Source organism: Pristiophorus japonicus, chromosome 7 (assembly GCF_044704955.1).
Source record: "Pristiophorus japonicus isolate sPriJap1 chromosome 7, sPriJap1.hap1, whole genome shotgun sequence".
Taxonomy (NCBI): domain Eukaryota; kingdom Metazoa; phylum Chordata; class Chondrichthyes; family Pristiophoridae; genus Pristiophorus; species Pristiophorus japonicus.
This window is the reverse complement of record NC_091983.1, coordinates 228,207,673-228,233,863: the sequence shown is the minus strand read 5'-3', so window position 1 is coordinate 228,233,863 and position 26,191 is coordinate 228,207,673. Positions and strand designations below refer to the sequence as shown.

Below are 26,191 nucleotides of genomic sequence, written 5' to 3'. Positions count from 1 at the left end.
CCCCCAAATCCCCCATACCCCAACTGTCCCAAAAACAGAGTCACAGGAGCCCTTCATCTCCAATTGTCTGGGGCTGAATTTGATCCCTGGCCCCAGAGATCAGAGGTTTGTGTACCTGGGACAGGTGTGTGTTCACAGCTGGATTACCTGAGACTGGGATCGACTGTGTGTTCACAGCTGGATTACCTGAGACTGGGATCGACTGTGTGTTCACAGCTGGATTTCCTGAGGCTGGGATCGACTGTGTGTTCACAGCTGGATTACCTGAGACTGGGATCGACTGTGTGTTCACAGCTGGATTACCTGAGACTGGGATCGACTGTGTGTTCACAGCTGGATTACCTGAGACTGGGATCGACTGTGTGTTCACAGCTGGATTACCTGAGACTGGGATCGACTGTGTGTTCACAGCTGGATTACCTGAGACTGGGATCGACTGTGTGTTCACAGCTGGATTACCTGAGACTGTGATCGACTGTGTGTTCACAGCTGGATTACCTGAGACTGGGATCGACTGTGTGTTCACAGCTGAGACATTATCAGAAGGTTGGGCTCTGCCTTTGTGCCGGTCCATGATTAGCCCATTCCAGGGGGCGCAGAGAATACCACACAATAGTGTGAAGGCAAACGCGTTTGTAAACCTGCTGACTGAAGAGAGAGAGAGAGAGAGGGACAGAGAGAGAGAGACATAGAGAAAAGATAGAGATAGAGAGAGAGAGGCACATGGAAAAAGAGAGAAAGAGAAAGAGACAGAGAGAGAGAGAAATACAGAGAACAGAATCAGAAAGAGAGAGATAGTGTGACAGAGACAAGGACAGAGAGTGAAACATAGAGACAGAGAAAGAGAGAGAGATAGGCAGAGAGTGGCAGAGACAGAAAAAGATATAGAGAGAGACAGAGTTACAGATACCAAGGCAGAGAGAGAAACATAGAGAGAACAGAGACAGAACGAGACAGAGAGAGTAACAGAGACAAGGACAGAGAGAGAGGCAGAGAGAGACAGAGAGAGATACAGAGGGAGACAGAGACAGACAGAGAGACACAGAGAGACAGAGACAAAGATGGAAACCAGAGACAGACAAAGACATAGAGAGAGACAGAGAGAGAGAGAGAGAGGCAGGGAGTCAGTGAGAGAGAGGCAGGGAGAGAGTGAGAGAGAGGTAAAGAGGGAGAAACAGACAGAGGCAGATAGTTAGAATCAAACAACATTTTGCTGCTTTTTTGCTCAATATTTTGTGATTTTTTTTCCTGAGGTGTCGTTTGGGATGAGTCCCACACATGAGGGAGTGGGATTTAGAATGGTGAAGCCAAATCCTGCTCTCCCACAGATAGACACACAACTTGGGATGTGAGTTTTAGTGTTGATTGGGATACAAGTCTCGGTGCAGATTGGGATACAAGGTGCGGATTGGGATTCGAGTCTCAATGCGGAGTGGACTACGAGGTGTGGATTGGGATACAAGTCACGGTATGCATTGGGATTCAAGTCTCAGTGTGCATTGGGATTCGAGTCTCGATGCGGATAGGGATACGAGGTGTGGATTGGGATACGAGGTGCGGATTGGAATACAAGGTGTGGATTGGGATATGACATGCGGATTGGGATACGAGAGGAAAATCGACAGACAAGGAGACACCCAATGACATCACAGAGGTTGGAGCCCACGTGATGACATCAAAGAGGTTGGCGCCCACGCGATGACATCACAGAGGTTGGCGCCCACACGATGACATCACAGGGGTTGGTGCCCATGCGATGACATCACAGGGGTTGGCGCCCATGTGATGACATCACAGGGGTTTTTGCCCACGTGATGACAGTTGGCGCCCACGTGATGACATCATGGGTTGGAGCCCACGCGATGACATCACAGAGGTTGGCGCCCATGCAATGACATCACAGGGGTTGTGTAGGCCTCTCCTGCTCTGTGTGTGTGGGGCTCAGTACCACACAGGGTGTGAGATTAGCTAACTGAGCACAGGTCGGGGATGGAGCCTGGGCCTTTACTGCTCTGTGCCTTAGAGAGGGAGAGAGAGAGGGAGAGAGAGAGACAGACAGGTGACCCTGCTCCTCACACCCCATCTGCTCCCTGGACACCTCACCTCACTGAGATGTGATCGGGCTGGGAGTGAACAAAGGCTCATTCACCAACTTCTCTCCCCTTTCCCTCTCTCTCTCCCGACTCGTTCTCCCCACCTCTCCCCCAATCTCCACTCCCCCATTCTCTCTTCCCCCATTTAACTCTCCCTCTGCTCTCCCTCTTCCCCTCCCTCGCCACTCACCCTCTGTCTCTCCCTCATCCCTTTCTCTCTCTCCCCTCTCCTTTCCCTCTCCCTTCCTCTCTCTCCCCCTCTCTTTGCTTTCTCATCCATCTCCTCTCTCCCTTCTTCTCTCTCCCTCCCTTCCATCTCCCTCTCGACCTCCAGATTTCTCTCCTCCTCCATCTCTCTCTCTCTCTCTCTGCCCTCCCTCCATCTCTCCTCTCTCTCCCCTACCTCTCTCTCCCCTCTCTCTCTCTCCCATTCCCTTACTCCCTCTCTCTGTCCCTCCCCCTCTCCCCTCTCTCCCTCCTCTCCCACTCTCCACCCTCCCTGTCTCCACATCTCTCTCTCTCTCTCCCACTCTGTCCCTCCCTCACTCTTCCCCTTCTCTCTCTCTCTCTCTCTTCCTCTGTCTCCCCTCTCTTTCTATCCTCCACTCCCCTCTCTCCCTGTGTCTCCCCGCACTCTCCCCCATGACTATCCCCCTCACCCCTCCCCCTCTCTCCCTGTATCACTCTTCACCTTGTTCCCCTTCTTTACTCTCCCCCCCCCTCACTCCCCCTCACTCTCTCTCTCCCCCTCTCTCTCTCCTCCTTTCTCTCCCCCCTTTCCCCCTCACCATCTCTCTCCCTCTCCCCTTCTACCCCTCTCCCCTCCCTATAATCAGCGAGTGACCTCTGCCCCTTACCTTGTCTGGAGTCACCGCTGGCGAGCAGGCTGAGCATGGGGTTCAGGGTGCCGATGAACAGGTTGAGTCGCAGCTGCATGATGGAGAGCCAAAGCATGTGAGTGAGGAAGAGCTTGGAGAAGATGCAGCTCCTGAAGGAGGGAATCTCCTCCTCATTCCCTTCTGCCTCCGAGTTTGTAGTGGGAGGGGAGGAGAAACAAAGAGTTAAATGGAGCAAGAATTAGCCAAGGAAAAATGTATCGCAGTCTTCAGACATTTCACAGAACAATTTCGACCAGGGCGGCCGACTGGAAATCCTCGCCCTTTCCCACCCTAACTTATAGCACAGAAGGAGGCCAATCGGCCCATCCTACCTGTGCTGGCACTTTGAAAGATTCCATTCAATTAGTTCCACTTCCCCTCTGCTCTGTCCCCATAGCCCTGCAAATGGAGTTCCCCTTCAAGTATTTATCTCATTCCCCTTTTGAACGTTATTATTGAATCTGCTTCCACCGTCCTTTCACGCAACGCATTCCGGATCACAACGACTCACAGTGTAAAAATAAATTATCCTCATCTTCCCTCTGGTTCTTTTGCCGATTATCATAAACCTGTGCCCTCTGGTTACCCATCTCCTGCCTGTGGAAACAGTTTCTCTCTATTTACTCAATCAAAACCCTTCAGGACTTTGAATATCTCCATCAAATCTCCCCTTAACCTTCTCTGCTGTAAGGAGAACAACCCCAGCTTTTCCAGTCTCCACATAACTGAAGTCCCTCATCCCGGGAACCCTTCTGGTAAATCTCCCCTTAACCTTCTCTCAGGCCTTGACATCCTTCCTAAAGTGTGGGGCCCAGAATTGGCCACAATACTCCAGCTGAGCCCTAACCAAGGTTTAGCAATAACTTCCTTGCTTTTGAACTCTCTGGCCTAGAAATTCCTCTCGGGCTGAAATGGACCTGAATTCCAGGGTCTGCGTGTAACGGGGGGCCGGTCCGATACCGCCATTGTGCACCACCAGCAGAGATGGATTTCTCGGCCTATGCCTCCACAAATAAAACAAAGGAGCCTACATGGAAAAGAGGGGAAGAGAGAAGGGGAAATGGAGAGACAAGGGGAAAGGGAAAAATGGAAAGGGAAGGGTAGGAAAAGGGAAGGGGAAGGGGAAAGGGTGATCGGGGAAAAGGAAAGAGGGAAGGGGAGAATGGGAAGGGGTGAGGGGAAAAGGAAAGGGTGCAATCAAAAGGGGGAAGGGAGAAATGCGGAAGGGGAAAAGGGAGTGGGAAAGGGGGAAAGAAAGAGCGGAAGGGGAAAGGGAGAGGAAAGGAGAGGGTAAAGTGGGAAGGTGTAAGGGAGAAGGGTGAAGAGGGGAGAGGAATGGGGGAGAGAGGAGTGGGTGAGGGAGGAGCTGGAGTGGGGGAGAGGGGGACAGGAAAGTTGAAAGGGAGAGTGAGAAGAGAGGGGGAGAGAGGGGGATGGAGGGGATTGGGAGAGGGAAGAGAGAATGTGACAGGGAGGGGAGATGGAGAGAGAAGGGGAATGGGGAAGGTGAGGAGGAGGGGTAGAGGGATAGGGGAGGTGGGCGCGGAGGGGGAAGATGTTCTCACCTCTTGGTCCAAGCAACCGGGGATTCACACCATCAATTATCTCCATCTCTTCGTGACTCTCGCTCCTGTCTCCCTCTGTCACTTTCCTTCTCTCCCCCGTGTCTCCTTCTGTCTCTTCCCTTCTCTCTCCCCTGTCTCCCTCTGTCTCTTCCCTTCTCTCCCCGCTATCTCCCTCTGTCACTTTCCTTCTCTCCCCCGTGTCTCCTTCTGTCTCTTCCCTTCTCTCCCCCCTGTCTCCTTCTGTCTCTTCCCTTCTCTCTCCCCTGTCTCCCTCTGTCTCTTCCCTTCTCTCCCCGCTATCTCCCTCTGTCTCTTCCCTTCTCTCCCCCCTGTCTCCTTCTGTCTCTTCCCTTCTCTCTCCCCTGTCTCCCTCTGTCTCTTCCCTTCTCTCCCCGCTATCTCCCTCTGTCTCTTCCCTTCTCTCCCCCCTGTCTCCTTCTGTCTCTTCCCTTCTCTCCCCCCTGTCTCCTTCTGTCTCTTCCCTTCTCTCTCCCCTGTCTCCTTCTGTCTCTTCCCTTCTCTCTCCCCTGTCTCCTTCTGTCTCTTCCCTTCTCTCCCCCCTGTCTCCTTCTGTCTCTTCCCTTCTCTCTCCCCTGTCTCCTTCTGTCTCTTCCCTTCTCTCTCCCCTGTCTCCTTCTGTCTCTTCCCTTCTCTCCCCCCTGTCTCCTTCTGTCTCTTCCCTTCTCTCTCCCCTGACTCCTTCTGTCTCTTCCCTTGTCTCGCTCCTATCTCCATCCATCCCTCCGTAAGGCTTCCTCTGGCTCTCAGTCCCTTCCACGCAGGAGAAGGTTTTCAATTCAAACTTCGCACAAATCATCCTGTCCGAACAAAGCAAGAAATTCCTCGTTAAATACAGCGTCTAATTCTTTCAATTAACACCCACCCCGGGGTATCTGTTATTCTAAATATAAACCATCTGAACCCATTGATTAGATTCCAGCCTGTAACACTCTGGAGTATCTGTTGTGCGATATATAAACACCCGCAAACCCCGCAATTAGATTCCAGCCTTTAACTTACTCTTGGTTTTATTTATAAACTGTTCAAACCCCTCGATTAGATTCCAGCTTGTAATTCACTCCCAGAATTTCTGTTATTCTATATATAAATGATCATCGATTAGATTCTAGCCTGTTAAACTCCGGGGTATCTGTTATGCTCTATATAAACAACCCCAAATTCCTCAATTAGATTCCAGTTTGTAATTCACACCCTCACCACCACCATTGATGCTCTCGTCCCTGTTGAAACAACGGAGTAGCTATTTGTACTAAGTCTCCCTTCTGCACATGTGTCTCCCAACGCAAGAGTTAGGAAAATATCACCGACTCCGCCCCTCCCCCAGCGCAATTCCAACTCCACGATGGTATGTTGCCTCCCTGGTGCAAGGGTCAAGGATGTCTCGGAGCGGGTTGAGGACATTTTGAAGAGGGAGTGTGAACATACAGTTGTCATGGTGCATATAGGTACCAATGATATAGGTAAAAATGGGATGAGGTCCTACAAGACGAATTTAGGGAGCTAGGAGCTAAATTAAAAAGTAGGACCTCAAAAGTAGTAATTTCAGGATTGCTACCAGTGCCACATGCTAGTCAGAGTAGGAATTGCAGGATAGCTCAGGTGACTACGTAGCTTGAGGAGTGGTGCAGAAGGGAGGGATTCAAATTCCTGGTACATTGGAACTGGTTCTGGGGGAGGTGGGACCAGTACAAACTGGACGGTCTGCACCGAGGCAGGACTGGAACCAATGTCCTAGGGGGAGTGTTTGTTAGTGCTGTTGTGGAGGGGTTAAACTAATATTGCAGGTGGATGGGAACCTATATAGGGAGACAGAGGGAAGTAGAATGGGGGCAGAAGCAAAAGATAGATAGAAGAAAAGTAAAAGTGGAGCACAGAGAAACCCAAGGCAAAAAGCAAAAAGGACCACATTATAGCAAAATCCTAAAGGGGCAAAGGGTGTTAAAAAGACAAGCCTGAAGGGTCTGTGCCTCAATGCGAGGATTATTCGGAATAAGGTGGACGAATTAAATGCGCAGATAGCAGTTAACCGATATGATATAATTGGCATCACGGAGACATGGCTCCAGGTGACCAAGGCTGGGAACTCAACATCCAGGGGTATTCAACTTTTAGGAAGGATAGACAGAAAGGAAAAGGAGGTGGGGTGACGTTGCTGGTTAAAGAGGAAATTAATGCAATAGTAAGGAAGGACATTAGCTTGGATGATATGGAATCTGTATGGGTGGAGCTATGGAATACCAAAGGGCAGAAACCGCTAGTGGGAGTTGTGTACAGATCACCAAATAGTAGTAATGAGGATGCGGACAGCATCAAACAAGAAATTAGGGATGTGTGCAATAAAGATACAGCAGTTACCATGGGCGACTTTAATCTACATATTGACTGGACTAACCAAACTGGTAGCAATACGTTGGAGGAGGATTTCCTGGAGTGTATTAGGGATGGTTTTCTGGACCAATATATCAAGGAACCAACTAGAGGGCCAGCCATCCGAGGCTGGGTGATGTGTAATGAGAAAGGACTAATTAATTGTTGTGTGAGGCCCCTTGAGGAAGAGTGACCATAATATGGTAGAATTCCTTACATAGAAACATAGAAACATAGAAAATAGGTGCAGGAGTAGGCCATTCGGCCCTTCTAGCCTACACCGCCATTCAATGAGTTCATGGCTGAACATGCAACTTCAGTACCCCATTCCTGCTTTCTCACCATACCCCTTGATTCCCCTAGTAGTAAGGACTTCATCCAACTCCTTTTTGAATATATTTAGTGAATTGGCCTCAACAACTTTCTGTGGTAGAGAATTCCACAGGTTCACCACTCTCTGGGTGAAGAAATTCCTCCTCATCTCGGTCCTAAATGGCTTCCCCCTTATCCTTAGACTGTGTCCCCTGGTTCTGGACTTCCCCAACATTGGGAACATTCTTCCTGCATCTAACCTGTCTAACTCCATCAGAATTTTAAACGTTTCTATGAGGTCCCTTCTCATTCTTCTGAACTCCAGTGAATACAAGCCCAGTTGATCCAGTCTTTCTTGATAGGTCAGTCCCGCCATCCCGGGAATCAGTCTGGTGAACCTTCGCTGCACTCCCTCAATAGCAAGAATGTCCTTCCTCAGGTTAGGAGACCAAAACTGTACACAATACTCCAGGTGTGGCCTCACCAAGGCCCTGTACAATTGTAGCAACACCTCCCTGCCCTTGTACTCAAATCCCCTCGCTATGAAGGCCAACATGCCATTTGCTTTCTTAACCGTCTGCTGTACCTGCATGCCAACCTTCAATGACTGATGTACCATGACACCCAGGTCTCTTTGCACCTGCCCTTTTCCTAATCTGTCACCATTCAGATAATAGTCTGTCTCTCTGTTTTTACCACCAAAGTGGATAACCTCACATTTATCCACATTATACTTCATCTGCCATGCATTTGCCCACTCACCTAACCTATCCAAGTCGCTCTGCAGCCTCATAGAATCCTCCTTGCAGCTCACACTGCCACCCAACTTAGTGTCATCCGCAAATTTGGAGATACTACATTTAATCCCCTCGTCTAAATCGTTAATGTACAGTGTAAACAGCTGGGGCCCCAGCACAGAACCTTGCGGTACCCCACTAGTCACTGCCTGCCATTCTGAAAAGTCCCCATTTACTCCTACTCTTTGCTTCCTGTCTGACAACCAGTTCTCAATCCATGTCAGCACACTACCCCCAATCCCATGTGCTTTAACTTTACACATTAATCTCTTGTGTGGGACCTTGTCGAAAGCCTTCTGAAAGTCCAAATATACCACATCAACTGGTTCTCCCTTGTCCACTCTACTGGAAACATCCTCAAAAAATTCCAGAAGATTTGTCAAGCATGATTTCCCTTTCACAAATCCATGCTGACTTGGACCTATCATATTACCTCTTTCCAAATGCACTGCGATGACATCCTTAATAATTGATTCCATCATTTTACCCACTACCGATGTCAGGCTGACCGGTCTGTAATTCCCTGTTTTCTCTCTCCCTCCTTTTTTAAAAAGTGGGGTTACATTGGCTACCCTCCACTCCATAGGAACTGATTCAGAGTCAATGGAATGTTGGAAAATGACTGTCAATGCATCCACTATTTCCAAGGCCACTTCCTTAAGTACTCTGGGATGCAGTCCATCAGGCCCTGGGGATTTATCGGCCTTCAATCCCATCAATTTCCCCAACACAATTTCCCGACTAATAAGGATTTCCCTCAGTTCCTCCTCCTTACTAGACCCTCCGACCCCTTTTATATCCGGAAGGTTGTTTGTGTCTTCCTCAGTGAATACCGAACCAAAGTACTTGTTCAATTGGTCCACCATTTCTTTGTTCCCCGTTATGACTTCCCCTGATTCTGACTGCAGGGGACCTACGTTTGTCTTTACTAACCTTTTTCTCTTTACATATCTATAGAAACTTTTGCAATCCGTCTTAATGTTCCCTGCAAGCTTCTTCTCATACTCCATTTTCCCTGCCCTAATCAAACCCTTTGTCCTCCTCTGCTGAGTTCTAAATTTCTCCCAGTCCCCGGGTTCTCTGCTATTTCTGGCCAATTTGTATGCCACTTCCTTGGCTTTAATGCTATCCCTGATTTCCCTTGATAGCCACGGTTGAGCCACCTTCCCTTTTTTATTTTTACAACAGACAGGAATGTACAATTGTTGTAGTTCATCCATGCGTTCTCTAAATGTCTGCCATTGCCCATCCACAGTCAATCCCTTCAGTATCATTCGCCAATCTATCCTAGCCAATTCACGCCTCATACCTTCAAAGTTTCAAAGTTACCCTTCTTTAAGTTCTGGACCATGGTCTCTGAATTAACTGTTTCATTCTCCATCCTAATGCAGAATTCCACCATATTATGGTCGCTCTTCCCCAAGGGGCCTCGCACAACGAGATTGCTAATTAATCCTCTCTCATTACACAACACCCAGTCTAAGATGGCCTCCCCCCTAGTTGGTTCCTCGACATATTGGTCTAAAAAACCATCCCTTATGCACTCCAGGAAATCCTCCTCTACCGTATTGCTTCCAGTTTGGTTAACCCAATCTATGTGCATATTAAAGTCACCCATTATAACTGCTGCACCTTTATTGCACGCACCCCTAATTTCCTGTTTGATGCCCTCCCCAACATCACTACTACTGTTTGGAGGTCTGTACACAACTCCCACTAACGTTTTTTGTCCTTTGGTATTCTGCAGCTCTACCCATATAGATTCCACATCATCCAAGCTAATGTCCTTCCGAACTATTGCCTTAATTTGCTCCTTAACCAGCAATGCTACCCCACCTCCTTTTCTTTTTATTCTATCTTTCCTGAATGTTGAATACCCCTGGATGTTGAGTTCCCAGCCCTGATCATCCTGGAGCCACGTCTCCGTAATCCCAATCACATCATATTTGTTAACATCTATTTGCACAGTTAATTCATCCACTTTATTGCGGATACTCCTTGCATTAAGACACAAAGCCTTCAGGCTTGTTCTTTTAACACCCTTATTAAGATGGAGAGTGAAACAGTTAATTCAGAGACAAGGGTCCTGAACTTGGGGAAAGATAACTTCAATGGTATGAGATGTGAATTGGCTAGACTAGACTGGCTAGTGATTCTTAAAAGGTTGACGGTGGACAGGCAATGGCAAACATTTAAAGATCACATGGATGAACTTCAACAATTGGACATCCCTGGCTGGAGTAAAAATAAAACGGGGAAGGTAGCTCAACCATGGCTAACAAGGGAAATTCAGGATAATGTTAAATCCAAGGAAGAGGCATATAAATTGGCCAGAAAAAACAGCATACCTTTGGACTGGGAGAATTTTGGAATACAGCAGAGGAGAACAAAGGGTTTAATTATGAAGGGGAAAATAGAGTATGAGGGGAAGCTTGCTGGGAACATAAAAACTTACTGCAAAAGCTTCTATACATATGTGAAGAGAAAAAAATTAATGAAAACAAATGTAGGTCCCTTGTAACCAGGTTCAGGTGAATTTTTATTGGGGAACAAAGAAATGGCAGACCAGTTAAACAAATACTTTGGTTCTGTTTTCATGAAGGAAGACACAAATAACCTTCCGGAAATACTAGGGGACCGAGGGTCTCGTGAGGAGGAGGAACTGAAGGATATCCTTATAAAGCGGGAAATTGTGTAAGGGAAATTGATGGGATTCAAGGCTCATAAATCCCCGGGGCCAGATAGTCTGCATCCATGAGTATTTAAGGAAGTGGCCATAGAAATAGTGGATGCATTGGTGATCATTTTCCAACAGTCTATCGAATCTGGATCAGTACCTTTGGACTGGAGGGTAACTATTGTAACGTCATTGTTTAAAAATGGAAGGAGAGAGAAAACGGGTAATTATAGACCGGTTAGCCTGACATCAGTAGTGGGGAAAATGTTGGAACGAATTATTAAAGATAAAATAGCAGCACATTTGGAAAGCAGTGACAGGATCAGTCCAAGTCAGCATGGATTAATGAAAGGGAAAACATGCTTGACAAATCTTCTGGAATTTTTTGAGGATGCAACTCGCAGAGTGGACAAAGGGGAACCAGTGGATGTGGTGTATTTGGACTTTCAAAAGGCTTTTGACAAGGTCTCACATGAGAGATTGGTGTGCAAAATCAAAGCACATGGTATTGGGGGTAATGTACCGACATGGATAGAGAACTGGTTGGCAGACAGGAAGCAGAGAGTCGGAATGGCAGGCAGTGACTAGTGGAGTGCCGCAGGGCTCAGTGCTGGGACACCAACTCTTTACAACATACATTAATGACTTAGATGAATGAATTGAGTGTAGTATCTCCAAGTTTGCAGATGACACTAAACTGGGTGGCGGTGTGAGCTGTGAGGAGAATGCTAAAAGGCTGCAGGGTGATTGGACAGGTTAGGTGAGTGGGCAAAGGCATGGTAGATGCAGTACAATGTGGATAAATGTGATCTTATCCAATTTGCAGGCAAAAACATGAAGGCAGAATATTATCTGAATGGCGGCAAATTAGGAAAGGCGGAGGTGCAATGAGACCTTGGTGTCATGGTTCATCAGTCATTGAAAGTTGGTATGCAGGTACAGCAGGCCGTGAAGAAGGTAAATGGTATGTTGGCCTTCATAGCTTGGGAATTTGAGTATAAGAGCAGGGAGGTCTTACTGCATTTGTACAGGGCCTTGGTGAGGTCTCACCTGGAATATTGTTTTCAGTTTTGGTCTCCTAATCTGTGGAAGGACGTTCTTGCTATTGAGGGAGTGCAGCAAATATTCACCAGACTGATTCCCAGGATGGCGGAACTGACACATGAGCAGAGATTGAATCAACTGGGTGTTTATACACTGGAGTTTAGAAGGAAGAGAGGGGATCTCATAGAAACTTATAAGATTCTGACGGGACTGGACAGGTTAGATGCGGGAAGAATGTTCCCGATGATGGGGAAGTCCAGAACCAGGGTACACAGTCTTAGGATAAGGGGTAGGCCATTTAGAACTGAGATGAGGAGAAACTTCTTCACTCAGACAGTTGTTAACCTGTGGAATTCCCTACCGCAGAGAGTTGTTGATACCAATTCATTGGATATATTCAAAAGGGAGTTAAATATGACCCTTTCGGCTAAAGCGATCAAGAGGTATGGAGAGAAAGCAGGAAAGGGATACTAAGGGAATGATGAGCCATGATCTTATTAAATGGCGGTGCAGGCTTGAAGGGCCGACTGACCTACTCCTGCACCTATTTTCTCTGTTTCTAAGTCTCTTAGCCTTTTCTGCGCATGTGTCCAACACCACGTTACAGCCGAACGCATCCGCCGAGCCTCTGAACCCGTCGCTCGCTGAGCCCTGGTTCTTCCAAGTCCCTGGTGCCTGCAAGCTCGGTGCGAGTGTTACAAGGGATATCGTTCGGTGGTTGAAATCAATAAGTCACGACACTGTCACTATTGACTTCACACCCAATAAATCCCTTAACAATCTGCTCACAATGCCCCACCTATGGGGGCAGTGGGGGGGGGGGGGGCGTTGGGCAATGTGGGGGTATGGTCTTGCACTGGGGTAAGCAATTTCGGCTGGAACTTGGCAGTGGGAGGTAGCACATGTGCTGGGGCAAGAGTCTTCAGCTGGCGGAGGGATGCACTTGCACTGGGTCAGGGCTTCAGCTGTGGGAGGTATCACATGTGCTGGGGCAAGAGTCTTCAGCTGGTGGAGGCAGCACTTACGCTGAGGCAAGGGACTTCGGTTGGAACTTGGAGACTTTTGGGGAGATCTATCCTCAGTGGCTTCTGAACTCAAAATGGATCGAATTACAAATTGGAAAGTCACTCAGAACTTGGGCTGGATGGTTCCAATTACACATTCCAAAGGAACTTCAGGCTGTGGCTTATCCTCCAAGGGGACCAATCAGCAATAGGTGATATGAAAATGGAGAGTAATTAGAGAAACGGCTGATTTTCAGTTAGGACAAATAGACACAGCTATAAAACAATTATTCTCACCCTGGCCGTTCCCCGTGGTACAGACTTGATCTTCGCTCCCTTAAGTCCAAGGGACGTAGACTTGAACAGACGTGGCAGACAACTGGTTTAACCATTCACCGCCAGATCTGGCTGGACCAGATAAAGCATAATCGTGTCCTGCTCTCATCTGCCAAAATTGCTCACGACTCCAGAATCTTCTGAAATGTAAAGCTAAACCCCGGCTTCTATTCTCCACTGCTAACCGTCTTTTTAAACCCTTCTCCCCAGTCTCCACCTCCACCTCTGACAATAAGTGTGAGGAGCTCATGGACTTCTTTGCCTCTAAGTTTGAGACCGTCCGTTCAGCCACCTCTGCTTTCCTTCCCCTAGCCCAGTGGGCCAAACTTCCTCTAAGGATCCCTCCTGTCCTCACATCTTTCTCCAGTTTCTCTCCAATCTCTCCTCATGACCACTCTGAGCTCATCCTGTCCATGTGACCCACTTCCTGCTCCCTTGACCCTATTCCCACCAAACTGCTGACCACCCAACTTCCTTTTCTGTCTCCCATGTTAGCTGACATTGTTAACGGTTCTCTCTCCTCAGGTACTGTCCCCCTCTCCCTCAAATCTGCTGTCACCACCCCTCTCCTCAAAAAAAACAACCCTTGACCCCACTTTGTTTGCAAGCTACCACCCCATCGCCAACCTCCCTTTCCTCTCCAAAGTTCTTGAACGTGTTGTCGCCTCCCAACTCCGTGCCCATCTTTCCCTCAATTCCATGTTTAAATCCCTCCAATCCAGTATCCATGACTACCACAGTACCGAAACGGCTCTCATCAAAGTCACAAATTACATCCCTGCTCCTCCTTCCTGAGTTGTCTTCAGCCTTTGACACATTTGACCAATCTATCCTTCTCTAACGCCTCTCCATCGTCGTCCAGCTGGGTGGGCCTGCACTTGCTTGGTTCCATTCTTATCTATCTAATTGTAGCCAAAGAATCACCTGCAATGGCTTCTCTTCCTGCCCCCGCATCATTACCTCTGGTGTCCTCTAAGGATCTATCCTTGGCCCCCTCCTATTTCTCATCTACATGTTACCCTTTGGCGACATCATCTGAAAACACAGCCACAGTTTCACATGTACGCTGATGAAACCCAGCTCTACCTCACTTCCCTTCCCTCGACCCCTCCACAGTCTCTAAATTGTCAGACTGCTTGTCCAACATCCAGTTCTGGATGAGCAGAAATTATCTCCAATTAAATATTGGGAAGACCAAAGCCATTGTTTTTAGTACCTGCCACAAACTCCGGTCCCTAGCCATTAACTCCATTCCTCTCCCCTTCCTCTGTCTGAGGCTGAATCTCACTGTTTACAAATTTGGTGTCATATTTGACCCTGAAATGAGCTTTCGACCACATATCCACTGTATAACTAAAATTAACAATTTCCACCTCCGTAACATTGCCTGTCTCCGGCCTTGCCGCAGCTCACCCATGCCTTTATTACCTCTAGACTTGATTATTCCAACGCACTCCTGGCTGGTCTCCTACATTCTATCCTACGTATACTAGAGGTGATCCAAAACTCGGCTGCCAGTGTCCTAACTCGCACCAAGTCCCGCTCACCCATCACCGCTGTGCTCGCTGACCAACATTGGCTCCCCATTAAGCAATGCCTTGATTTTAAAATTCTCATCGTTTTCAAATCCTTCCATGGCACTCGCCCCTCCCTATCTCTTTAATCTCCTTCAGCCCCACAACCCCCCGAGATATCTGCGCTCCACTAATTCTGTTCTCTTTGAGCATCCCTGATTATAATCGCTCAGCCATTGGTGGCCATGCCTTCTGTTGTCTAGATCCTAAGCTCTGGAACTCCCTGCCTAAACCTCTCCACTTCTCTACCTCTCTTTACTCCTTCAAGTTTCTCCTTAAAACCTACCTTGTTGCCTGCCCTAATTTCAATAAGTTCATGGCTGATCTGATCATGGGCTCAGCTCCACTTCGCTGCCCGCTCCACATAACCGTTTACTCCCTTATTACTCAAAAATCTGTCTATCTCCGCCTGAAATAAATTCAATGACCCAGCCTCCACAGCTCTCTGGGGCAGAGAATTCCATAGATTTGCAATCCTCTGAGAGTAGAAATGCCTCCACATCTCAGTTTTAAATGGGCGGCCCCTTATTCTGAGACTATGTCCCCTAGTTTTAGTTTCTCCTATGAGTGGAAATATCCTCTCTGCATCCACCTTGTCGAGTCCCCTCATTATCTTATATGTTTCGATAAGATCACCTCTTATTCTTCTGAACTCCAACATGTATAGGCCCAACCCCTATCTTAATAAGTCAACCCCCTCATTTCCGGACTCATGCTAGTGAACCTTCTCTGAACAGCCTCCAATGCAAGTATATCCTTCCTTAAATAAGGAGACCAAAACTGTACGCAATACTTCAGGTGTGACCTCACCAATATCCTGTACAGTTATAGCAGGACTTCTCTGCTTTTATACTTCATCCCCCTTGCAATAAAGGCCAACATTCCATATGCCTTCCTGATTACCAGTGCGAGCTGCTCCAAGGATTTTGAGATGGACACCTAGGTGACGTCATCAAACCCTGGTTGCCGTTTTGGAGCATTGGCAGGAACATCGGCAGAGCCCAGGTACAGAGGAGTGGGAAGGTCGGGGCGGATGAGCGGCGAGTGTTTGTGGCGAGATGCGGTGAATGTTTATGGCGGAGGAGCAGTGAGAGATTATGGCGGAGGTGCAACAGATGAGGGTACGGAGCCCAGAAGAGCCGAGGCGATATGCGTGCGCTCGGTCCGTGCAGCAGAGCAGGTCTCCAGTCGTCTTGGTTACTCCTTGCAACTGGACCAAGACCTAACTCTGTCAAACCCGTGTGGTGGCTGGTGTGCAACGGTCACCACATATTAAAAAAATTCACGCACAGGCATCTTCCACCCCCTCAATTGGAGTTCAGGACTGGAACATTGGGTCCTTCATCGAAACACCTGTGGACTCATGGAAGCAAGTCATTCTCATTCGAGGGACTGCCTATGATGATGATGACTTGATGTACCTGCATACTAACTTTTTGTGTTTCATGCACAAGGACCCCAGGTCCATCTGAACTGCAGCACTTTATAATTTTTCTCCAATTAAATTATAATTGGCTTTTCTATTTTTTCTGCCAAAATGGATAACCTCACATTTTCCCACGTTATATTACATCTGCCAAATTTTTGCCCACTCACTTAACCTGTCTGTATCCCTTTGCAGATTTTTTGTGTACTCCTCACCATTTGCTTTCCCACCCATCTTTGTATAATCAACAAATTGGCTACATTACATTTGGTCCATTCATCCAAGTCATTAATATAGATTGTAAATAGTTGAGGACCCAGCACTGATCCGTGCAGCACCCCATTAGTCACTGTTTACCAACCAGAAAATTACCCATTTATCCTGACTCTTTGCTTTCTGTTAGTTGGCCAATCCTCCATCCATGCTAATATATTACCCCCATCCCCGTGAACTTTTGTCTTGTGCAGTAACCTTTTATGTGGCACCTTATCGAATGCCTTCTGGAAATCCAAATGCATCACATCCAGTGGTTCCTCCTTATGCACCCTGCTCGTTACATCCTCAAAGAATTCCAGCATGATTTATCTTTAATAAAACCATGCTGACTCTGCTTGATTGAATCATGCTTCTCCAAATGTCCTGCTACTGCTTCCTTAATAATGGATTCTAGCATTTTCCCAATGACAGATGTTAGACTAACTCTTCGATAGTTTCCTGCTTTTTGTCTGCCTCCTTTTTTAAATAGGGGCGTTACATTCGCATTTTTACAATCCGCTGGGACCGCCCCAGAAGGCAGGGAATTTTGGTAGATTACAACCAATGCATCCACTATCTCTGCAGCCACTTCTTTTAATACCCTAGGATGTAAGCCATCAGGTCCAGGGGACTTGTCAGCCTTTAGTCCCATTATTTTACCGAGTACTACTTCATTAGTGATTGTGATTGTATTAAGTTCCTCCATCCCTATAACCCCTTAATTATCCACGATTGGGATGTTTTTAATGTCTTCTACCATGAAGACTGATGCAAAATATTTGTTCAATGTCTCTGGCATTTTCCTGTTCTCCATTATTAATTCCCCAGTCTCACCTCTAGGGGACCAACATTTACTTTAGCCACTCTTCCTTTTTATGTACCTGTAGAAACTCTTACTATCTGTTTTTATATATTGTGCTAGTTAATTTTCAAAATCTATCATCCCTCGCTTTATCAATGTTTTAGTCGTTCTTTGCTGGCTTTTAAAAGTGCACTGACATATGAGGAGAGACTGGATCAACTGGGCCTTTATTCACTGGAGTTCAGAAAGATGAGAGGGGATCTTATAGAAATGTATAAGATTCTGACAGGACTGGACAGGTTAGATGCGGGAAGAATGTTCCCGGTTTTGGCGAAATCCAGAACAAGGGGACATAGTCTTAGGATAAGGGGTAGGCCATTTAGGACTGAGATGAGGAGGAACTTCTTCACTCAGTGAGTTGTTAACCTGTGGAATTTCCTGCCGCAGAGAGTTGTTGATGCGGCTAAAGAGATCAAGGGGTATGGAGAGAAAGCAGGAAAGGGGTACTGAAGTTGCATGATCAGACATGATCTTATTGAATGGCAGTGCAGGCTCGAAGGGCCGAATGGCCAATTCCTGCACCTATTTTCTATGTTTCTATGTTTCTATGTTTCCAATCCTCTGGCCTCCCACTAGTCTTGGCCACATTGTATGCCCTTGTTTTCAATTTGATGCCACTGCTCATCAACCGTCCTACACTTTAATCTATGTTCCCAGTCCACTTGAGCCAACTCTGCCCTCATACCTTTGTAGTCTCCTTGATTTAAGATCAAAACCCTAGTTTGAGAACTAACTTTCTCACCCTCCAACTGAATTTGAAATTCAACCATGTTATGGTCACTCATTCCTAAAGGATCATTTATTAATCCTGTCTTGTTACACAGTACCAGATCGAAGATAGCCTGCTCCTTGGTTGGTTCTGCAATGTACTGTTGAGGGAAACTATCCTGGATACACTCTATGAACTCTTCCTCAAGGCTACCCTAGACAATTTGCCTTGTCCAATCAATATGAACGTTAAAATCGTCCATGATTATTGCCGTTCCTTTATTACAAGCCTCCATTATTTCTTGATTTATACTCCATCCAACAGTGTAGCTACTGTTAGGGAGCTTATCGACTACACCCACCTGCGACTTTTTCCCCTTATTATTCTTTATCTCCGCCCAAACTGATTTAGCATCTTGATCATCTGAACCAATATCGTTTCTCACTAACACACTGTTCTCATCTTTTATTAACAGTGCTACCCCACCTCCTTTTCCTTTCTGTCTGTCCTTCCGAATTGTCAAATATCCCTGAATATTCAGTTCCCAGTCCTGGTCACCTTACAACTGTAATATAGTTACAGCAATTTTCTGTATTATATTTCTGGATTTGGGACGTCGGATTGTCTCCAAAATCCAGAAATACCCGAAACTCGGCCCAGGGGTGTCTGGATTTGGAACGTCGGATTTTCTTCTCCGAAATCCGGAAAAACCCGAAAACCGGAATGGCCTCGGTGACGAGGTTTCCGGATTCGGGACGTTGTACCTGTATTCTATATATAAACCACACCGAGCACCTTGATTAGATCCCAGCCTATAACTCACTCCCAGGTATTTGTTATTCTATATAATCCCCCAAACCCCTGGATTAGATTCCATGCTGTAACTCACTCTGCCTGCCCTCCTTACCCGTAGCTGTACTCCTCAGGCAGGGGATAGGGAATGTGTGTGCGGGGGAGCAGGAGGCAGGTACGCAGGATGTGCAAGCAGCTCAGGCAGCTGATGAACAGGAACATGGGCCTCAGGGAGAAGCCAGCCTCGTACAACACCTACAGGGAGAAAGGGTGGGACGCAATAAAACAAGAGGTGACCATTAACAGCAGATCTCGCCTGACACCATTCCGCACTCTCCCCTTTATCTCTCCACCCACTCCCCCTTTATCTCTCCCCCCACACCCCCATTATCTCTCGCCCCTCATTCCCCCTTTATCTCTCCCCTATCCCACCCCACACCCTCCCTGATCTCACTCCGCACCTCCCCTCTCTCTCTCCCACACCCCTCACTCTGCACCCTCCCCTCTCTCTCTCCCACACCACTAACCCCGCACCCTCCCTGATCTCACACTGACCCCTCCCCTCTCTCCCACACCCCTCACTCCGTACCCTCCCCTCTCTCTCTCCCATACCCCTCACCCCGCACCCTCCCTGATCTCACACTGAACCCTTCCCTCTCTTTCTCCGTGTGCCCCCTCTCTCTCTCTCTCTCTCTCTCTCTCTCCACCTCTCTCTCCCTCTTCGCCCCCTCTCTTTCTCTTCTCTCTCTCTCTACAGCCAGAACTCTCTCCTCTCCCTCTCCCCTCTCCCCCAGACAGAGGGAGTGAAGGGCTCCTCTCTCTGATGGATAACACTGGGTGGGGTCAGTAGGTCAGGCCCTGACCTTTCACCCTCTGGTCCTCTGAGCTGGATGTTAAGCCAGGCAGTGAGTACAGTTTGAATCCATCTGTTTTTATAAGCTAGTTTGCTGCCTGCACCTCTCACCTTGACCAGCAGAAACACGCCAGATGAGGTATTGAAGGTTCCATTGTACAGTGTGATAACTGTGGATCGTTTGTTCCCAAATAAGTTTCCAACCTGGGGATCAGACACAACAAAAACAGTCAATGGAGCTCTATGTGCCCTTGAAGCCGCTCCCAAACAGATCCATCGTTAGTTGGGCCACATACAGCAGCAAGGGCCCAGGCTCCATGCCCGGCCTGTGCTGAGTCAGCTGATCACAGTCGGTGTGGTACAGAGCCCCACACACACACACACACAGCAGGAAAAGGCCCAGGCTGCATCCTGTGATCTTTATGTGTCATACCCTATTATGCCAGCAGATGGCACCACACAGCCTCCATTCAGATTGGAATGTGAGTTTTATTTATACAAAAGATGCCGAGGTCTAGAAATTGGATATGGCCTGAAAACGGGCGGTGTCATGGGCCAGTGCAATTTGGCTGCAGCAATTCAAAGTGGTGCAGGCAGCAGGCAAAATTTGTGCTGCCTGCTCATTTACATGATTGGAGAGCTGATCTCAGCAGTAAACGCACTGCTGGTTGGCTTAGTGCTCAACAAGTGGGTCAATATCGGGCGCAGTCTCATGGCCAGTAATGTTTGGCCTGGTCTCTCTCCATTACTTAAAGGGGAGGTGCGATGATGCAGCAGCACCTCATTGTAAGTGAAGTTGGAGACATGGCTCAGCAACAACACGGAGAATGAGCCCGAGGGTCTCGCGGCATTGGTATTGGCACAGGAGAGAAGGTGGGTTCCTGTTCCCGCAGGGTGGCAGGAAGCCATTAAAACCCACTGGCAAGAGGTAGCTGCGTACGTCACGGCCAACAGTGCCATGCCACGGAACTGGATCCAGTGCCGATAAAAGTTTAATGACCTCACACGGCCGGTCAAGGGGAATGAAGGCTTCAGCAAATGTCATATCCCACCATCTGCACCACAAGCCTCACAGTGCTCAATACACCACACCCCATCACTCACCTACCTACAATCTCTACCGTTCACCACTCATACCTCACATTCAGAGCTTCACTTCACACTCACAACCGTACCATGGCTGCAAAACTCACATCCATATATCACACCTTGCACACACTGACAGCTATTCAACTATGGCAGGCACATCATCCAAACACATTGCACCACACTCAATCACTCACACATTCCACCCAAAGACACTGCACCACACTCACTCACTCACACACTCCACCCAAACACACTGCACCACACTCACTCACTCACACTCTCCACTGAAAGACACTGCACCACACTGACTCACTCACACACTCCACCCAGACACACTGCACCACACTCACTCACTCACACACTCCACCCAAACACACTGCACCTCACTCACTCACTCACACACTCCACCTAAACACATTGCACCACACTCACTCACTCACACACTCCATCCAAACACACTGCACCACACTCACTCACTCACACACTCCACCTAAATACATTGCACCACACTCACTCACTCACACACTCCACCCAAACACACTGCACCACACTCACTCACTCACACACTCCACCCAAACACACTGCACCACACTCACTCACTCACACACTCCATCCAAACACACTGCACCACACTGACTCACTCACACACTCCACCCAAACACACTGCACCACACTCACTCACTCACACACTCCACCCAAACACACTGCACCACACTGACTCACTCACACACTCCATCCAAACATACTGCACCACACTCACTCACTCACACACTCCACCCAAACACACTGCACCACACTGACTCACTCACACACTCCACCCAAACACACTGCACCACACTCACTCACTCACACACTCCACCCAAACACACTGCACCACACTGACTCACTCACACACTCCATCCAAACATACTGCACCACACTCACTCACTCACACACTCCACCCAAACACACTGCACCACACTCACTCACTCACATACTCCACCCAAACACACTGCACCACACTCACTCACTCACACACTCCACCTAAATACATTGCACCACACTGACTCACTTACACACTCCATCCAAACACACTGCACCACAGGTAAGAATCGGAGGAAACATCGACAGCATCAGCGTAAACATTTTGGACTTTAAGTTTTGGACATTGCTTTTCCATATTTTCTGTTATTGCAGAAGAGCAGATAGAGGACTGGGATAAGTCCAGACATGTTCCACAGGAATACACATCTGGTGAATCGCAGGAAGGTGACTGATGCAGGACCCTTTTTTCATGTAATGGGAACCCATCAGTGAGAGATCAGGTAAACTGGTCAGTGCTCAAGCCATCGAAATGACTGAGAGCCCCGGAGCGCGGGAACCTTAGGTCAAAGGAAGCCACTTGGCCGCCCAGACGATGGAGCCTTTAGCCCCAGGAACAGCCCAGTAACAAAGGCACAGGCCGAAGACGTGATTCATTGCTGTTAGTTGGACTGCCTCAGGCAAAGGACTGGTTTTTGGTGCGAGAATTCAGAAGTATTTTTTGGGTATAAGAGACAGCAGTTTGTAGCCATCTCTCTCTCTCTCTCCTCTTCGACACTTACTTGCTTCATTCAAGGCACTCAAGGACAGAGCACACCATCTGGGATGGAGAGAAGTAAAAGTGGAGGGCAGAGAAACCCAAGTCAAAAAACAAAAAGGGCCACATTACAGAAACATTCTAAAGGGGCAAAGTGTGTTAGAAATACAAGCCTGAAGGCTCTGTGCCTCAATGTGAGGAGTATTCGGAATAAGGTGGACAAATTAACTGCGCAGTTAGCATTTAACGGATATGATGAAATTGACATCACGGAGACATGGCTCCAGGGTGACCAAGGCTGGGAACTCAACATCCAGGGGAATTCAACATTTAGGAAGGATAGGCAGAGAGGAAAAGGAGGTGGGGTGGCATTGCTGGTTAAAGAGGAAATTAATGCAATAGTAAGGAGGGACATTAGCCTGGATGATGTGGAATCAGTATGGGTGGAGCTGTGGAATTCCGAAGGGCAGAAAACGCTAGTGGGAGTTGTGTACAGACCACCAAACAGTTGTACTGAGGTTGGGGACAGCATCAAACAAGAAATAAGGGATGTGTGCAATAAAGATACAGCATTTATCATGGGCGACTTTAATCTACATATTGATTCGGCTAACCTAACTGGTAGCAATGCGGTGGAGGAGGATTTCCTGGAGTGTATTAGGGATGGTTTTCTTGACCAATATGTTGGGGAACCAACTAGAGAGCTGGCCATCCTAGACTGGGTGATGTGTAATGAGAAGGGACTAATTAGCAATCTTATTGTGCGAGGCCCTTTGGGGAAGAGTGACCATAATATGGTAGAATTCTTTATTAAGATGGAGAGTGACACAGTTAATTCGAAAACTAGGGTCCTGAACTTAGGAAAGGTAACATTGACGGTATGAGGCGTGAATTGGCTAGAATAGACTGGCAAAGGATACTTAAAGGGTTGATGGTGGATAGGCAACGGCAAACATTTAAAGATCACATGGATGAACTTCAGCAATTGTACATCCCTGTCTGGAGTAAAAATAAAATGGGGAAGGTGGCTCAACCATGGCTAACAAGGGAAATTAAAGATCGTGTCAAAGCCAAGGAAGAGGCATATAATTTGGCGAGAAAAAGCAACAAATCTGAGGACTGGGAGAAATTTAGAATTCAACAGAGGAAGACTAAGGGTTTAATTAAGAGGGGGATAATAGAGTACGAGAGGAAGCTAGCATGGAACATAAAAACTGACTGCAAAAGCTTCTATAAATATGTGAAGAGAAAAAGATTAGTGAAGACAAACGTAGGTCCCTTGCAGTCGGATTCAGGTGAATTTATAATGGGGAACAAAGAAATGGCAGACCAATTGAACAAATACTTTGGTTTTGTCTTCACGAAGGAAGACACAAATAACCTTCCGAATGTACTAGGTACAGTGGGTCTAGTGAGAAGGAGGAACTGAAGGCTAACCTTATTAGATGGGAAATTGTGTTAGGGAAATTGATGGGATTGAAGACCGATAAATCCCCGGGGCCTGATAGTCTACATCCCACAGTACTTAAGGAAGTGGCCCTAGAAATAGTGGATGCATTGGTGATCATTTTCCAACAGTCTATCGATTCTGGATCAGTTCCTATGGACTGGAGGATAGCTAATGTAACACCACTTTTTAAATAAGTAGGGAGACAGAAAACAGTTAATTATAGACCGGTTAGCCTGACATCAGTAGTGGGCAAAATGTTGGAATCATTAAGGATGAAATAGCAGCGTATTTGGAAAGCAGTGACAGGATCGGACCAAGTCAGCATGGATTTACGAAAGGGAAATCATGTTTGATGAACTTTCTGGAATTTTGGGAGGATGTAACTTGTAGAGTGGACAAGGGAGAACCAGTGGATGTGATGTATTTGGACTTTCAAAAGGCTTTTGACAAGGTCCCGTATAAGAGATTGGTATGCAAAATCAAAGCACATGGTATTGGGGTAATGTACTGACGTGGATAGAGAACTGGTTGGCAGATAGGAAGCTGAAAGTCGGGATAAATGGGTCCTTTTCAGAATGGCAGGCAGTGACTAGTGGGGGTGCCGCAGAGCTCAGTGCTGGGACCCCAGTTCTTTACAATATACATTAACGATTTAGATGAAGGAATTGAGTGTAATATCTCCAAGATTGTGGATGACACTAAACTGGGTGGCAGTGTGAGCTGTGAGGAGGACACTAAGGTGATTTGGACAGGTGAGGTGACTGGGAAAATGCATGGCAGATGCAGTATAATGTGGATAAATGTGAGGTTATCCATTTTGGGGGCAAAAACACAAAAGCAGAATATTATCTGAATGGTGGCAGATTAGGAAAAGGGGAGCTGCAACGAGACCTGGGTGACATGGTACATCAGTCACTGAAAGTGGTCATGCAGGTATAGCAGGTGGTGAAGAAGGTAAATGGTATGTTGGCCTTCATAGCTAGGGGATATGAGTATAGGAGCAGGGAGGTTTTACTGGAGTTGTACAGGGCCTTACTGAGGCCTCACCTGGAATATTGTGTTCATTTTTGGTCTCCTAATCTGTGGAAGAATGTTCTTGCTATTGAGAAATTGCAGCAAAGGTTCACCAGACTGATTCCCGGGATGGCTAGACTGTCATATGAGAAGAGACTGGATCAACTGGGCCTTTATTCACTAGAGTTTAGAAGGATGAGAGGGCATTTCGTAGAAACGTATAAGATTCTGCCAGGACTGGACATGTTAGATGTGGAAAGATTGTTCCCGATGTTGGGGAAGTCCAGAACCAGGGGACATAGTCTTAGGATAAGGGGTATGTAATTTAGGACTGAGATGAGGAGAAACTTCTTCACTCAGAGAGTTGTTAACCGATGGAATTCCATGCCGCAGGGAGTTGTTGATGCCAGTTCATTGGATATATTCAGGACGAGTTAGATATGGCCCTTACAGCTAAGGGGATCAAGGGGTATGGAGAGAAAGCAGGAAAGGGGTACTGAGGGAATGATCAACCATGATCTTATTGAATGGTGGTGCAGGCTCGAAGGGCCGAATAGCCTACTCCTGCACCTATTTTCTATGTTTCTATGTTTCTAAACCAGCATCTATGAGCAAAGAGAGCCTCACACTTTGGGAGAAGCAGCGAGTAAGCCAGAGGGGTAACTGGTGAGCATTATCCCAACCCACGCATCCTTAAGATCACCACATAGTGTGCAGCGGTGTCGTGTGTCTCAACCAAGCCTTAGTGGTTTTGTGGGGAGGTTTCTGTGCGGATCATAGGCGTAAGCACAATCCATTGGACAGATTCGGTGATGCCCTATTGAGCCAAGCAGGATTGTTTTAATCATGGGTACTTCGTAATAGGGACCTGTTCAGACGGCCAGTGGTATGTGTTGTACTGTGTTTGTCTGTTTTACAGCACCAGGCTGTATTTCACTGGAAGCAGGTGTATGCTTTAACTTGAATAAAAGCATTGTGATGGTTGAGACTGAAAGATTTGTCTATAACTGTGTATTCTGTTCACCACTATAATTCCTGGGTCTAGAACTGTTGTAAGGAGGTTGATTCGAAACCACCAAGGGCAAAACCACTTACAGAATCTGGTGACCATGAAGAGACATTTGATTGAACAGATAGTTATGGAGGATCTCAAGGTCAAGCGATTGGCAATGGTGAATAGGATTTCCTCGTGCTTATTCGGAAATGTTAATGTAACTCATTAGTGGGTGTTAGACCTGTTGCGGGCTGAGAGTCCTGAGGAAAAAGCCGCTGAGTGGATGGGGAGTAAGGAGCACAAAAAGGCAGAAAAAAAGGCCATTTTGCTCCTGTGTTTGTAGAAGCAAGTCCAGCTGCTTAGGGAGCAGGTTGGTAAGCTTAAGGCAGAGCTCCAAGAGTCAGAGGAGCAGTCAGCCGCAAGGGCCACAGTGGGGACCAGATTAGTGGATGAGTTGTGCGAGGAGAGGGAGGAAATGTGCCCTCAGGAGGAACCCTCCCATAACACCAGAGAGTACCTGC

The 26,191-nt window shown here is 47.3% G+C and overlaps 1 protein-coding gene across 1 annotated transcript in view; it reads right to left on the bottom strand.

Moving 5' to 3' along the window:
* LOC139266683 (equilibrative nucleobase transporter 1-like) overlaps nucleotides 1–26,191 on the bottom strand; it is an 84,078-nt gene that overhangs the window by 21,005 nt on the left and 36,882 nt on the right. Inside the window, exons 5-9 of the mRNA XM_070884273.1 lie at nucleotides 19,677–19,769; nucleotides 18,828–18,967; nucleotides 5,137–5,354; nucleotides 2,951–3,157; nucleotides 499–648 (exon numbers count right to left, since the gene is read on the bottom strand). Of these exons, the coding sequence (XP_070740374.1) occupies nucleotides 499–648; nucleotides 2,951–3,157; nucleotides 5,137–5,354; nucleotides 18,828–18,967; nucleotides 19,677–19,769 (808 nt within the window). The remainder of the gene's footprint in view (nucleotides 1–498; nucleotides 649–2,950; nucleotides 3,158–5,136; nucleotides 5,355–18,827; nucleotides 18,968–19,676; nucleotides 19,770–26,191) is intronic.